The sequence below is a fragment of the Sinohyriopsis cumingii genome, chromosome 1 (assembly GCF_028554795.1).
Source record: "Sinohyriopsis cumingii isolate HCF-2022 chromosome 1, ASM2855479v2, whole genome shotgun sequence".
Lineage (NCBI taxonomy): Eukaryota > Metazoa > Mollusca > Bivalvia > Unionida > Unionidae > Sinohyriopsis > Sinohyriopsis cumingii.
In genome coordinates this window covers 160,187,280-160,204,254 of record NC_142961.1, presented here as the reverse complement: position 1 = coordinate 160,204,254, position 16,975 = coordinate 160,187,280, and the positions used below count along the sequence as shown (strand labels likewise).

Sequence of the window (16,975 nt, the reverse complement as noted above, 5' to 3'; positions counted from 1 at the left end):
ATGAAATTATTGAAAGGCACTTTGCTGATATAAGTGTCCATTTCCTTTATGAACTGTTTAAGTGACAGTAACAAGTCTTTCAATTTTTTTCAGTTGGTTATGCAAAGGATCATTTCAATGTGCAATATTGGATTTGTAATGGATTGATTACATTAATTAAGGTGCAGTCACCTTTTTATTTAAACAGCAAAATGTAAATATTATGATCATTTTAGAAGAAGTAGTTGACAGATATGTGATCTTTTCTGCTTGAATAAAATGAGTTTAGATCATAAGGTAAAAGTAGAGGGATAAAACACAAGGCAGTCACTCAGTCTGAGGTAACTATTTCTCCAAAGAGACATATGCCAGAATCTGTGGCAGCAAAATATATCAATATGACAATAACAAAGGAAACATAATTTTTTTCTTCTCAGCCACATGGGTTGATAATTATCCATTGCTTGAATTCACTGACTCTAAAGGAAAGATGTTTTGCAGCTATTGCAAGCAGTATCCCAAACTGGCATGTGTTGATATTCAACCTGTGTATTTGTCAATGTAAATAACAAATTGAGGATTTCATCAATCATGTCTCTGTGCAGTTGGAACCTCATAAATCCTGTGCAACACGGTATATGCATGACACTGGCTAGTATGTGCAGGGACTGTTTAATTTGATGTTGCTAACACTCCACTAGGAAAAGTCTGCATGCTAGCCCAATATAGAAAACCATTTTCGGATATGAAAATGCTGTGTGCTTCATGAGAAGAACAATGCTAAACTTGGCGCTATTTATAAGAACAGACTGAGGGCAAGAGACTTTGCTCTTTCATTTGATAAGGTTTTGGAAGAAAAGGTCTGAATTCCAGTCAATTCATTTCCATTCTTGCTGATGGAAGTACAGATGCTACCGTATCGGAGCAAGAAATGTTGAATATAAGATACCGTGACAGTATAAAGTTAAGCTTTCGAAAAAATAAATATGGTGTATATTATTTCTTTTTCTTCCATGGATTAAAATGCTTACATCTCATAAAATCTAGGCAAGAGAGTGAAGTTTTAGGACAAGTGAAAATATACATGGGACAAGTGAATTTTCTGAAATATATGTCCTGGACAGGTGGGTGAAAATTTTTTCATCAAACCTGATATGACAAACAAATCTAATAATTGTTCCATGAGAGCCAAAACCAGATGGTACACAGTCTTGAAATTATCTAGAGATGATTATTTCATTCAGAGAGGTGAAAATTTTGCATTAGCAGATGAAATTATTCGAGCTGTTAAGTGACACCTCATGCCAGCCATCTTGGAAAACTAATCACACTTTGGTTAAAATTTTCATTTAGGTTATTACAGGCAGCTTGATGGGGCATCTGTGTTCCATGAACACATTTCTGATTTGTACTGAAATGTGAGTAGCTTGGTTTTGAATTGAACTTTGCTTGGGCAACTTTCAAGATTACTCAATGCATTGTTGGAGGTTTCTCTAATGTCAAGCCTCCATTTTAACAACACAAATACAGCCATACTAAAATTTAATTGTCATCTTTTCTGATTCCCTTTCCACACTGAAAGCCTTGCAAAATTCTAATTTGTCAACCCATTAATATCCCATATTCCTGGTCTAAGGGGACTTGGAGAAATCGACAACAAAAGTCATTGGGTTGAGGACATGCAGATGGTAATAACCTCATGCCAAACATCTTGCATCATATGCACCTGCCAATGGAAAATTTATACCAATATTAATAATCTTGGATAAAAATGCCTCATTGGGAATTTAGGGAACATATTCCTGATGAATGGAGCTATGCCACAGCAGAAAACGAATTTATCAATTTATCAATTGAGCTATATTTTTGTCACAGTTCCAAGGCATCTTCTTACAAAGCTTTTGGAAAGGGAGGAATATACTAAAATTTGCTGACGAATGATCATGACAGCCACATTACCCTTGATGTTGTCGGACTAGCAATAGAGAATCAGATCATCCTTATTTTTCTTCCACCCAACAACACACATCTTTTCCAGTATTTGGATTTTGCTTGGAATGAACCCTAAAAGAGCAAATTTTCTTTTCTTGATTGAAATCTGGGGTTTGAAACCAGCATATGGTGATTGGAAAAACAAAGTTTCAAGTTGTACTCTCTCATGCCATCGACCAGATCAGTCCAGCAGAAGTGAAAGAAGTTTTTAGAAAGGCAAGCTGACCAAAAAGCTATTAATCACCTGAAAACTGATCTGAGTAATTACATAACTCAATTCCCATCCTGGACAGAATCAGCTGGTCACCTCTGGTCTGGTCCCTTTGGCAGACAGCATATAACCATTCCCCCTTTTGACCATTTCAAAACAACTATCTCCTCAGTCAAATGTCTGCTTGGGGTGGAATAGTGTGACTTTTCGCTCTACTTTAAGTATTTGTTGTGCTATACCAACCAATGCAATGAAAACTTTTGTGCTCAAGCTGTCATATTTGGGTTGGAAAGTTATTTATTTTGGATTAGAGACAATTAATTTTTCAATGAAAATTTTCCAATCAAAATGGAGTACATCCTGCGATGGATTCTAGAATGCACATAACTTGGAGACATTCTGTATACAAGTCACATGTAGATTATTTGACAGTTTATTTAGACATCTAAAAGTCTGAATGCTAACTAAAATTATGAGAGATTCCTAAAAAAATAATTATTAATCAAACCATTTGACAAGAAAACTGGTCAGTTGGCTTGAGGGAGACTGATCTACATTGCACTGTAAGACCCCAATGTTTACAGTTATAATTGCCTATGTTTTGCTTAAGCTTTGATATATTTCCAAAATTGATAACTGTGTTGTTGATGTTTTTGTTGTAGGATTTAATGCCATTTTTCAGCACAAGATAGGTTATATATAATGGCATGTATAACTAATGAAGGGAAGCTGGGGAAAACACCATGAAGAACCACTGACCCATAAGTTGTTGTTGTTGATGAGTTTAATGCCATTTTTCAGCACACGATAGGCTATACATGGTGGCCAGTATTAATGATGGAGGAAGAACCCGGGAAAACCCCTGGAAAGAACCACCGACCCTCGAGAAGCTACTGACAAGCTTTCTCACATATCCACATTGGCCGAATCCGAGACTCGAACCTACGCAGACAGAGGTGAGATGGCAGTGATCCATAACAGAGAGCGCATTAGATCACTCGGCCACTCGGGGCCCCCTAACCCATAAGAAGCTACTGGGAACATTTCTCATGTACCCATGTTAGCCAAGATTTCTCATGTACCCATGTTAGCCAAGCCCAGGACTTTGACCCATGCAGACAGAGGTGAGATGGCAGTGATCTGGAATGGTGGGTGCTTTAGACCATTCAGCCACTTGGGGCTCCGGTAACTGTGTAAATGAACATGCACATGTCTTCAGTGTCACAAGAACTACCTGTATATATGTGCAGTGTATGAAGCTGCAGTTCATATCCAACAACCATAAGCACACTTTAAGATGTTCTGACATATCAGAATACTTTTCTGTGGTTAAGTGGGGCATTAGGAACAAGAAAATATTTATATACAGTACATGCCAACTTGGGTTCCCATACAGTGGGGAAAAGTAAAGGTATTATGGCAAATAATCTCCAGTTTAAACATGTCATATGCTAAAATGTCCATGTAGGCATATAATCCATGAAAGACACATACAGTTGAACAGATACCTTATAACTGTTTCCTGATTCCATAATGGCTCATGTTAATGGCCCTGATACATGGAGAAGTTGGTGCTGTGTGCATCCTAGATTTAAAACCATTAAGAATTGTCTATGGGGACAGTTTCAAAGTTTTGTGCCATAATTAAACCTGGCTTATGAAGTTCCGTGTTGCCCTACCTGTTCTAAATTTATTTCTTCTCTACATGAACAAGAGAAAGATAGTCTGGTTCAGGACATTCACAGTAATATTCCATAGTATTTCTACAACTGATACATAGACAGTCCATGCAATTGAAGGATTCCTAATGCTGATGATGCACACTTTTGATGAATTGTGGAATATACAGAATGCTGTGTTTGTGATGTGAGAGGTGAATGATAAAAACAAAGGGCATTAATATTGCAACTAATATCACAAAATTTTGTGCTAAATCTTGGAATAAAACATGCTTAAGCTAATGCACTAGTAAGTGACATTGCCTCCAACATGGTAGTGCAGAGATTCTGAAATACTCCCATTTATACCTTTTGGTCAGATACTTCCATTATCCATCCATGGTGCATATAATGCTGTTCCTGTTTTATCTTGTACCATTGCAGCAGCAAATTGTGTTGCACGTTTTTGTCAATCTGTCCTAGCCTTAAATAAACACGCTGCCAGACAAAAACAAACTTGCCCAAAAACCATTATGCAGAAATATCCTTACAAGGTGGAATTCCACCTATGATACATTTCAATGCCTACTTCAGCAGTTTGAGAGTGTTCACATATGTCAAAAGTCTGCAATGATGTGTGCACCTTTCTTGACACCAGGTATAAATATCTCTGATTTTTAGCCAACGAGAACACAAAAGTTGTCCAAAAGGTCATTCTGTCTGCCACTAAACAAAAGCTTATCCTTCAGGCAACAGTTACCTGCCTGGACAGTAACTTGCCATACACTAACACTGGTCAGCTTTGGAGTACTTTTCAACTTAAAGAAGTACATTAACAGAAATTGAATGAAACTATACCAATTTCAGATTGTTTGCTGTGTCAGGCTTTCTACATCTCCATCTATATTTGTTCAGGATATTATATACCTATGTTATTTCAAGGTAATTTATACCTATATTTATTCAGGATATTATCAACCTATGTTTATTCAAGGTAATTTATACCTATATTTATTCAGGATATTATCAACCTATGTTTATTCAAGGTAATTTATACCTATATTTATTCAGGATATTATCAACCTATGTTTATTCAAGGTAATTTATACCTATATTTATTCAGGATATTATCAACCTATGTTTATTCAAGGTAATTTATACCTGTATTTATTCAAAATACTATATACTATGTGCATGTTTTTTTCTATCTTTCCCTGTTTCTTCATAATTTTTGTCAAGCCCACATTAGTGGGAAGCAAGACATACCAGTCACTTTTCTGCCAGGAGTCTCAACAGTTTACTAAGGTTTTGCTTAAAAGTTTTCCTTTGGATATATTGCTGAACCCCATGATAGACTCTCGTCAAATCTAGCATGAGACATTATGAATCTAAGACAGTTCAGTCCAAGATTTGCTGTCCTGCACCTTTAACAATGAGTCAAGCTCCCACTCATAGAAAATTTATGTAGAGGTTTAGGTTAAACCCTTTGATAAATTCTCATCATACCATAATTCATGTAATTATTTTGTACACAAAGAGATATTTTTTGAGTATGGAAATGATTTTTTAGTACTGACCATATAACAAAAATAAAGGCGTCAGAACCGAAAAAGAGCTTTAAACTTAAGATACTTGCCAACTTACAGCCCATAATAATGTTAAAAGGAAAAAGCCAGTACAAACCCATACTAATGTTAAAAGGAAAAGGCCAGTACAAACCCATACTAAAGTTAAAAGGAAAAGGCCAGTACCAACCCATACTAATGTTAAAAGGAAAAAGCCAGTACAAACCCATACTAATGTTAAAAGGAAAAAGCCAGTACAAACCCATACTAATGTTAAAAGGAAAAAGCCAGTACAAACCCATACTAATGTTAAATGGAAAAGGCCAGTACCAACCCATACTAATGCTAAATGGAAAAGGCCAGTACAAACCCATACTAATGCTAAATGGAAAAGGCCAGTACAAACCCATACAAATGTTAAAAGGAGAAGTCCAGTACAAACCCATACAAATGCTAAATGGAAAAGGCCAGTACAAACCCATACAAATGTTAAAAGGAAAAGGCCATTACAAACCCATACTAAAGTTAAAAGGAGAAGCCAGTACAAACCCATACTAATGTTAAATGGAAAAGGCCAGTAGAAACCCATACTAATGCTAAATGGAAAAGGCCAGTACCAACCCATACTAATGTTAAATGGAAAAAGCCAGTACCAACCCATGCTAATGCTAAAAGGAAAAGGCCAGTACAAACCCATACTAATGTTAAAAGGAAAAGGCCAGTACCAACCCATACTAAAGTTAAAAGGAAAAGGCCAGTACCAACCCATACTAATGTTAAAAGGAAAAAGCCAGTACAAACCCATACTAATGTTAAAAGGAAAAAGCCAGTACAAACCCATACTAATGTTTAAAGGAAAAGGCCAGTACAAACCCATACTAATGTTAAAAGGAAAAGGCCAGTACCAACCCATACTAATGCTAAATGGAAAAGGCCAGTACAAACCCATACAAATGTTAAAAGGAGAAGGCCAGTACAAACCCATACAAATGTTAAAAGGAGAAGGCCAGTACAAACCCATACTAATGTTAAAATGACAAGTCCAGTACAACTGTTGTCTCATTGTGCTCTATAACCTATATTCCATTTGTGTTTTTGAGTAATACCAGTAAGCCATCAACAATGATTATTTATTATCAGAGCCTCCGTATTGCAGACAGATACTTTCTCTGTTCAGAAACGTCTCTATTGCAGACAGATATTTCAGGCGATTAAGATGGCTGAAGTCATGTGCAGCTTGTAGTCCTACAACAACATTAACCTCATGAATATAATTACATGTGGTGCTTGTAGTCCTACAGTAACATTAACCTCATGAATATAATTACATGTGGTGCTTGTAGTCCTACAGTAACATTAGCCTCATGAATATAATTACATGTGGTGCTTGTAGTCCTACAGTAACATTAACCTCATGAATATAATTACATGTGGTGCTTGTAGTCCTACAGTAACATTAGCCTCATGAATATAATTACATGTGCAGCTTGTAGTCCTACAGCAACATTAACCTCATGAATATAATTACATGTGGTGCTTGTAGTCCTACAGTAACATTAACCTCATGAATATAATTACATGTGGTGCTTGTAATCCTACAGCAAGATTAACCTCATGAATATAATTACATGTGGTGCTTGTAGTCCTACAACAACATTAACCTCATGAATATAATTACATGTGGTGCTTGTAGTCCTACAGCAAGATTAACCTCATGAATATAATTACATGTGGTGCTTGTAGTCCTACAACAACATTAACCTCATGAATATAATTACATGTGGTGCTTGTAGTCTTACAACAACATTAACCTCATGAATATAATTACATGTGGTGCTTGTAGTCTTACAACAACATTAACCTCATGAATATAATTACATGTGGTGCTTGTAGTCTTACAACAACATTAACCTCATGAATATAATTACATGTGGTGCTTGTAGTCCTACAACAACATTAACCTCATGAATATAATTACATGTGGTGCTTGTAGTCCTACAACAACATTAACCTCATGAATATAATTACATGTGGTGCTTGTAGTCTTACAACAACATTAACCTCATGAATATAATTACATGTGGTGCTTGTAGTCCTACAACAACATTAACCTCATGAATATAATTACATGTGGTGCTTGTAGTCTTACAACAACATTAACCTCATGAATATAATTACATGTGGTACTTGTAGTCCTACAGCAAGATTAACCTCATGAATATAATTACATGTGGTGCTTGTAGTCCTACAACAACATTAACCTCATGAATATAATTACATGTGGTGCTTGTAGTCTTACAACAACATTAACCTTATGAATATAATTACATGTGGTGCTTGTAGTCTTACAACAACATTAACCTCATGAATATAATTACATGTGGTGCTTGTAGTCCTACAACAACATTAACCTCATGAATATAATTACATGTGGTGCTTGTAGTCTTACAACAACATTAACCTCATGAATATAATTACATGTGGTGCTTGTAGTCCTACAACAACATTAACCTCATGAATATAATTACATGTGGTGCTTGTAGTCTTACAACAACATTAACCTCATGAATATAATTACATGTGGTACTTGTAGTCCTACAGCAAGATTAACCTCATGAATATAATTACATGTGGTGCTTGTAGTCCTACAACAACATTAACCTCATGAATATAATTACATGTGGTGCTTGTAGTCTTACAACAACATTAACCTTATGAATATAATTACATGTGGTGCTTGTAGTCTTACAACAACATTAACCTCATGAATATAATTACATGTGGTGCTTGTAGTCCTACAACAACATTAACCTCATGAATATAATTACATGTGGTGCTTGTAGTCTTACAACAACATTAACCTCATGAATATAATTACATGTGGTGCTTGTAGTCTTACAACAACATTAACCTCATGAATATAATTACATGTGGTGCTTGTAGTCCTACAACAACATTAACCTCATGAATATAATTACATGTGGTGCTTGTAGTCTTACAACAACATTAACCTCATGAATATAATTACACATGCAGCTTGTAGTCTTACAACAACATTAACCTCATGAATATAATTACAGTTGAAAGAACTTGTAAAGATTTGTTGTTAGAAGTGAAATATATGTTATTGTTTGAGAAGGAGAGAGTGTGGGAGAAAGATGGTGAAACATTAATGTTGATCATAAATATTCTGAGCAGTATTTTTTTGCCGTTATGGCATTGCATTATGTCTAATTAAATAGAGATGTTAGATGGTGATTGTATTCATTGTATTAATTACATCATGATTGTGTCTCCCTCATGTACCAAGGCACTGCTATTTTCAGGGACAGGCTATTTCCATTCTCAAGTAACACCTCAGAACAATCAGTTCAGTCCTGTTATCCCATTATCATATTCCCACAGGAAACCAACTGGATATGCCCAGTTACTACATGCTAATCAAATATGCCTTGAGATTTTGTTGAAACCAGATTTACTGTCCATGTAATTCTAGTCAAGGCCTGAATTGGTAGAAGGAACCCATATGTGCGATCAATTTAACAGTCAGTAGGTAAATGGGGATACGGATATGAAAGAAAAGGCCAGCTGTTGGTTGAAAATTGCAATGTTCAGCATTCATAATAAAGGGTAGATTCATTTAACAGCCAATGCCTTGATAAAAGATCAATGAAGATACATATATATATATAGAAATAAGTATATATTAAATAGTATAAACACAGTACACCTTTCCCTCAATAACTCGCACACAACAGTGTCCACAAACATAGGCTGCACTGTAAGGGAGGCACGAGTTACCAAGGGCCCTCCAAAAATTGAAAAAACTTGCTTTGACATCGAGAAAACTGTTTTGGGGGGAAGCAGCATTAGGGAACTGAGCTATTTATTGACTGAATCCTCATTTTACAATCACATTGATAATACTTTTTAATAATGCGTTTTTTCTACCCATGGTAGAAGAGAAGAAAAAAAAAAAAAATATATATATATATATATATATATATATATATATATATATATATATATATATATATATATATATATATATATATATATATATATATATATCAAAGACCTGCCTACCCAGATTTTAAAACAAGTGCAATAGAAAACATTTTTTTTTAGGGGGGAGCCTAACCAGTCATACCATTTCCTACTTTTGTTTCCTTCCATTTTACAAAAAGTGGAGGACACATAGCATCAGCAATTCCACCCGTCTGTCCATTTGTCATCACACTTTTGTTTCCACGCAATACCTTTGAAGCCATTTGAGTTTAAGAGATGACACTTTGTGTACTCATTCAGCAGCATTAAAAGGTGTGTCACACACCTCATTAGAGTCTTCATGGCCAAAATAACAGCCCAGTAAATAAAGTTTTCCATCACACTTTTTGCTCTGTAACTTAGGAATGAAATGTGGTGTTTTTGTACATCATCATTTGAAATTGTGCTGTCTTCTACATTGGGGGTGCTATTTTCAGGGCAATGCAAAATTCGGTATTACAAGCTTTCCCTCACTTTTTCCTTCCCATTCTATAACTTTAAAGACATTTGGATGAAATTTGGTTTGTTTGTTCATCATCATTAAAAGATGTGTCATGTGCCACAACAAGGGTCCAGTCTTCAATGTGAAGGCATGACTGAAAATTATAAGTTTTACTTCTTTCATTCCACACTAACTTTCAAGCAATTTGAGACTGATAGATGAATATTTTAAGTTTGACATAACATTATCATTTACAGAGGCTCAGTACCATTTGAACCCTTTCAGCTTTATCAATGAAACTTGGTCTATTTGTACATTATCATTAGATACCATTTGAACCCTTTCAGCTTTATCAACGAAACTTGGTCTATTTGTACATTATCATTAGATACCATCTGAACCCTTTCAGTTTTATCAACGAAACTTGGTATATTTGTACATTATCATTAGATACCATCTGAACCCTTTCAGCTTTATCAATGAAACTTGGTCTATTTATACATTATCATTAGATACCATCTGAACCCTTTCAGCTTTATCAATGAAACTTGGTCTATTTATACATTATCGTTAGATACCATTTGAACCCTTTCAGCTTTATCAACGAAACTTGGTCTATTTGTACATTATCATTAGATACCATTTGAACCTTTTCAGCTTTATCAATGAAACTTGGTCTGTTTGTACATTATCATTAGATACCATTTGAACCCTTTCAGCTTTGTCAATGAAACTTGGTCTATTTGTACATTATCATTAGATACCATTTGAACCCTTTCAGCTTTATCAATGAAACTTGGTCTATTTATACATTATCGTTAGATACCATTTGAACCCTTTCAGCTTTATCAATGAAACTTGGTCTATTTATACATTATCGTTAGATACCATTTGAACCCTTTCAGTTTTATCAACGAAACTTGGTCTGTTTGTACATTATCATTAGATACCATTTGAACCCTTCCAGCTTTATCAATGAAACTTGGTCTATTTATACATTATCGTTAGATACCATTTGAACCCTTTCAGCTTTATCAATGAAACTTGGTATTCTTGTACATTATCATTAGATACCATTTGAACCCTTTCAGTTTTATCAATGAAACTTGGTCTGTTTGTACATTATCATTAGATACCATTTGAACGCTTTCAGCTTTATCAATGAAACTTGGTCTGTTTGTACATTATCATTAGATACCATTTGAACCCTTTCAGCTTTATCAATGAAACTTGGTCTGTTTGTACATTATCATTAGATACCATTTGAACCCTTTCAGCTTTATCAATGAAACTTGGTCTATTTGTACATTATCATTAGATACCATTTGAACCCTTTCAGCTTTATCAATGAAACTTGGTCTGTTTGTACATTATCATTAGATACCATTTGAACCCTTTCAGCTTTATCAATGAAACTTGGTCTATTTGTACATTATCATTAGATACCATTTGAACGCTTTCAGCTTTATCAATGAAACTTGGTCTGTTTGTACATTATCATTAGATACCATTTGAACCCTTTCAGCTTTATCAATGAAACTTGGTCTGTTTGTACATTATCATTAGATACCATTTGAACCCTTTCAGCTTTATCAACGAAACTTGGTCTATTTGTACATTATCATTAGATACCATCTGAACCCTTTCAGTTTTATCAACGAAACTTGGTATATTTGTACATTATCATTAGATACCATCTGAACCCTTTCAGCTTTATCAATGAAACTTGGTCTATTTATACATTATCATTAGATACCATCTGAACCCTTTCAGCTTTATCAATGAAACTTGGTCTATTTATACATTATCGTTAGATACCATTTGAACCCTTTCAGCTTTATCAACGAAACTTGGTCTATTTGTACATTATCATTAGATACCATTTGAACCTTTTCAGCTTTATCAATGAAACTTGGTCTGTTTGTACATTATCATTAGATACCATTTGAACCCTTTCAGCTTTGTCAATGAAACTTGGTCTATTTGTACATTATCATTAGATACCATTTGAACCCTTTCAGCTTTATCAATGAAACTTGGTCTATTTATACATTATCGTTAGATACCATTTGAACCCTTTCAGCTTTATCAATGAAACTTGGTCTATTTATACATTATCGTTAGATACCATTTGAACCCTTTCAGTTTTATCAACGAAACTTGGTCTGTTTGTACATTATCATTAGATACCATTTGAACCCTTCCAGCTTTATCAATGAAACTTGGTCTATTTATACATTATCGTTAGATACCATTTGAACCCTTTCAGCTTTGTCAATGAAACTTGGTATACTTGTACATTATCATTAGATACCATTTGAACCCTTTCAGCTTTATCAATGAAACTTGGTCTATTTGTACATTATCATTAGATACCATTTGAACCCTTTCAGCTTTGTCAATGAAACTTGGTATACTTGTACATTATCATTAGGTAGTGGCTCATCTGTCTTATTTGTGCTGCAGTATTCAGGTGATTGTCAGTAATTTAAATTTAATATTACACTTTTGTTTCCTCAATAACTTTAAAGCCATTTAATATGAAGAGAAAATGTTTGGAATGCATCAACAGCAGCAGGTGTGTCACATAGTTACCTGGGAGTCTGCTTTAAGGTCAAAATCAATATTTGATGTTTTCCTCATACTTTAATTTTCATTTGATGAAATGTACCATGGGGGGGGGGCATGTACCAAATATTTTAGGTTTTAATATTATTTTCCTTTCTGCCATGTAATTTAGGAGCTGCTTAAGATAAAATTAGTGAAATTTGGAGGGTTTTTTCATTGTTACTAAATGACCACATTTGGTCCTGTCTTCAGGGTCATGGCCACAGGTACATATTTCATGATTGCTGTTGTTTCTGCTCTGTATCTTAAAATCTATTTGAGATTCAGGGATTAACAACGATGCACTAGTTCTCAGTTTGTTAGATCATCTTGTTATAAGAGTTGAGGTTTTATCTTCAGGGTCGATCACTGATCAGTTACTTCACGACTTCCACACTTTTACTCATTTGGTAATTCTACAATTCTGTTACAAGGTTCACAGCCAGATTTCATCATTGTGTGCTTGTAGTGACATCCATACAGTAAGCATGAGACAAAAACTCACGGAATTTGCTTCTACACATTTCAAATTACAAGTGTATTGGTTAAGATGAGAGCATAGTATGACAGTATTAGTCACTCAGCACTATTGTACAATGCAAATTGTGTCTGCAGTCCGAACCTTTTTAGTTTTAACAAGATTTTTATGTTTTGTTAGAAGGGTATCATTTCACCCAAAGGGTGTCAAAAATTAGCAGGCTACAATAAATGCTTCGTGCATAAATATAAGTTATAAGTTAACCATGTTAGGTGGATGTTCTGGGATACATAATATAAACCAAGTGAAATGTGAACAGCTATAATCTTTTAAAAGTTTCTAAGATTAAAGATGGAATTTTACTTTCCCTTCAGTCCTTAGACATGCTGTGAAAGAGCTATTTCCCCTAGGGCAAGGACATTTTAATCAGTACATGGTTTTTTCAGTATCATGTGAAGGGAGCAGTGCCCAAGTTTTGTCATAACTAACAAAGACTGGTTTTAAATACTTTGTCAGAAAAACATCACAAAACAGAACTACTCTCCATCAAGTGTACTAAAGAGATACAAAACCACAGTTATATTTGCTGTGTTAAGATTCCATTTCATTTCATGGCATAAAAGTCGAAATAAGTTTTTTTTTTGAGAAAAAATAAATTTTGATAGAATTTGAGAAAAAGAAACAAAAAAAGAGAAATTAATGATTGCTTACACTGTAATAGAGAATTTTGTTTTCAGATTCTTCAGCAGGAATATGAGAGGCGTAATCCAGAGGAGCCAAACAGCCTCCAAGTGGCACCATATCACTATGGCAGCCATTACTCTAACAGTGGAACTGTTCTCCACTACCTTGTCAGGCTGCCACCATTCACCAAGATGTTCCTCAATTTCCAAGGTAGAATAAAATATATTAATGACACTCCACAAACACACTTTTATTAGAATGCTCATAAGATACAGTACTCCTCACTACAGGCCCCTTCATTATAATACAGTTAGTTTTAAGGCCTTTCATTTTAACACAGTTCCTGTTATAAGGCCCTCCATTGTAGCACAGTTCCTGTTACAAGGCCTTTCATTATAATGGTTCTAGTTTTAAAGCCTTCATTATAACACAGTTCTAGTTTTAACGTCTTTCATTGTAACAGTACCTGTTACAAGGCCCTTCATTATAACATAGTTTCTATTATAAGGCCCTTCATTATGACACATTTCCTGTCAGAAGATCTTTCATTATAACACAGTTCCTGTAATAAGGCCCTTCATTATAACACAGTTCCTGTAATAAGGCCCTTCATTATAACACAGTTCCTGTAATAAAGCCCTTTATTATAACACAGATCTTATTATGAGGCCCTTCATTATAACAAATTTCCTGTTAGAAGGTCTTTCATTACAACACAGTTCCTGTTAGCAGGTATGGTAATGGATCCAATTTCATTAGATGGTAGTAAAATTAGATCTCACTATGAAGTGGCATGGCTTCCAAGAACAGCATTATAATGGGAGAGTACTGCATCGATTTTGGGAGAGAAGCTATATTGATAAATTGGAGTTTTGTAGTGTATGCATATTCAGTATCCACAAAAATCAAAAGACAGAAGTACAGGTATCTGCCAACGTAGAAATGTGTCAAATTAGCTGAATTTCACGTTAAAGCAGTTTCGTATGAATTTGTTTTTTATTTAACTTTTGTTGTAAATACTAAAAATTATGTAGTTATTTTGTGTACAACAAAAATGTCAGATTTGTAACCAGCTACAATGAAGGATATTAAAGCTAACTGAATTACAGATTTTTCGATGAACATTGAAGGTAGTGAAACCAAAAGAGTTGAATTACATGATTTTGAGTTATGCAACTGCTCTTGGGAATGCAACTATTATGTAAGTCGAGAGTAAGTTGTATATTTGGCCTGAAAAGCTTAAAAACAATGAATGCTGCTATGACAGTGTTTTACATATATATTCATTATAATAAAGCACGATAGGATGCAAATCAGACAAGTTTTGAAAGATAGGAAGATCTTGATATAATAGCTTTATTCAATTGAATGCAAACAGAATGCAAAAGATTTTGACTTTGAGCTTTTTTCATTTAAAAAATCTACCAAATGGCCTTTCTGTTAGTGACATTTATTTTCTTTTTTTATTTCAGATCACAGTTTTGACATTCCAGATAGGACATTTCACAGTATGCATACATCATGGAGACTGTCAAGCGCAGACTCAACCACTGATGTCAAAGAACTAATCCCAGAATTCTTCTTCTTACCTGAATTTTTTAGAAATTCAGAGGGTGAACACAATTTACATTCTTTTATATACAAACACACATTACTTGATCATGTATTAAATTATATCAGGACGTATCTAGGTATGTAATAGAAGGGGTCCCTTGAAAATTGTTATAATAGGAGTTTATAGTATCATTTTTACTTGCGGACAACATGAAAAAGTAACAAGATTATGTTTTTCATGAAAATTTTATTTATTTACTGTTTAGAAGAAAAAAATGTTTACTTGTATGGAATAGAGATTTGAAAAATTTCATAAATCTGGTACCATGATAGGCATAATCGTTTTACAAACTCACATCAGGATGTGTTTACAATGAATTGAAATATCCCAGTAATAAACAGGTTTCAGTTGAATTTTGTGTTTTCTTATGCCAAAAGTAAACTCTAAAGGTTTGACATTTTTCTCTTTTTTGCAGAAAAGTATCAGTACTGAGTACAAATTAGGTTTCTTCAAATACATTACCCAGTCATAATATATTTTGAGAACAGTCCATGCCTCACAAATTAAGCCCTCCCAAGCTTTAAAAGATGTGGACCATACATACCATTTGGCATGTTTTAGGAATGAAAATTCTAAAAATATTTCTGCTTTCTGAGAAGGAAGTCAGACAAGAGTGGTTCTCTGCTTGGATAGAGCAATTGGCACCAAATACCATCTATTGTTAGTTACAAACTCTGCTTTCACCTAGTCAGCATTCTGTCACAAGATGCCTTGCAGATTCTCAGTTTTGTGCTTTTTCACTGTTTGAGATGTTGAGGTTTTCATCGCAGGGAAGAGCATGTATACTTCATCAGCATTGCTACCAAATCTGTCTCTGTCTCCAAAATTCTCAAGTCATTCCAGGTAGAAAAATCACCAATTCCTAAGATGTGTCCCAGCTTTGTTCATTGTTCTTGACTACCTGCTTCACCAGCTCAGTCATTACTGCCATGGTAGAAGGTTTTTTTGTTAATGAAACATCTTTGATGTCATAGACATTCAGTCTTGAGATCTGTCTGCTCTTCTTGATCTGACAGTGCCTGTGAAAGATTAAGTCTTCTTTGCATCCACCATAGAAGTCTTCTGACTTCTGTTTCCAGAGGTCTGTCTACCTCCACTTGCTCTGTCAATGGTCTCATATGGAATTCTGACATCTGTTGACCCTTTGTTTTGCAATGATGACTCTAACTTCAAGAGGCTGTCTTTCCACTGGGGTTTCTCCTGACTTGACCAATCTATTTCCCAGAGACTGACCTGTCTGATAACTCTTTTGTGAAGATGTTCAGGGCCTATAATTTAATCAAATCCTGTCCATTGTCACTACTGAATGTCTGCATCTGCAACTTAAGCTGTTCCATCCAATTACTGTTTGGATCATTACCATTGCTGCAGCAGTCACAATTTAATGTCTCTTCCATCTTGGCCATAGGATCCTCCAGTTTTCAAATTTTCCTCCTTAACCTACAAACTTCATCCTCTAATAATTTTACTTTTCTGCTGTCTGATCTGAAAGAAAGATAAAATTAGTTAATTACAGATAACCTGTGATCAACATTATCTTCAGCTTTTAGCACATTATTATTGTACCCCACTTTATTTACTGGATCAATTATGATCCAACTCAAAATGATTTAATCCCGTACACTTAATACACAACTTACTGAGCATTTATATTATCGGAGAATTTTGTCACTAGTTGCATTTTAACTGAAGCTGCC

At 34.6% G+C, this 16,975-nt stretch overlaps 1 protein-coding gene across 1 annotated transcript in view; it reads left to right on the top strand.

Moving 5' to 3' along the window:
- The window catches only part of LOC149808240 (lysosomal-trafficking regulator-like), a 250,120-nt gene that overhangs the window by 193,857 nt on the left and 39,288 nt on the right, over positions 1-16,975 (top strand). The window contains exons 43-44 of the mRNA XM_089975328.1: positions 13,717-13,873; positions 15,136-15,276. Of these exons, the coding sequence (XP_089831454.1) occupies positions 13,717-13,873; positions 15,136-15,276 (298 nt within the window). The remainder of the gene's footprint in view (positions 1-13,716; positions 13,874-15,135; positions 15,277-16,975) is intronic.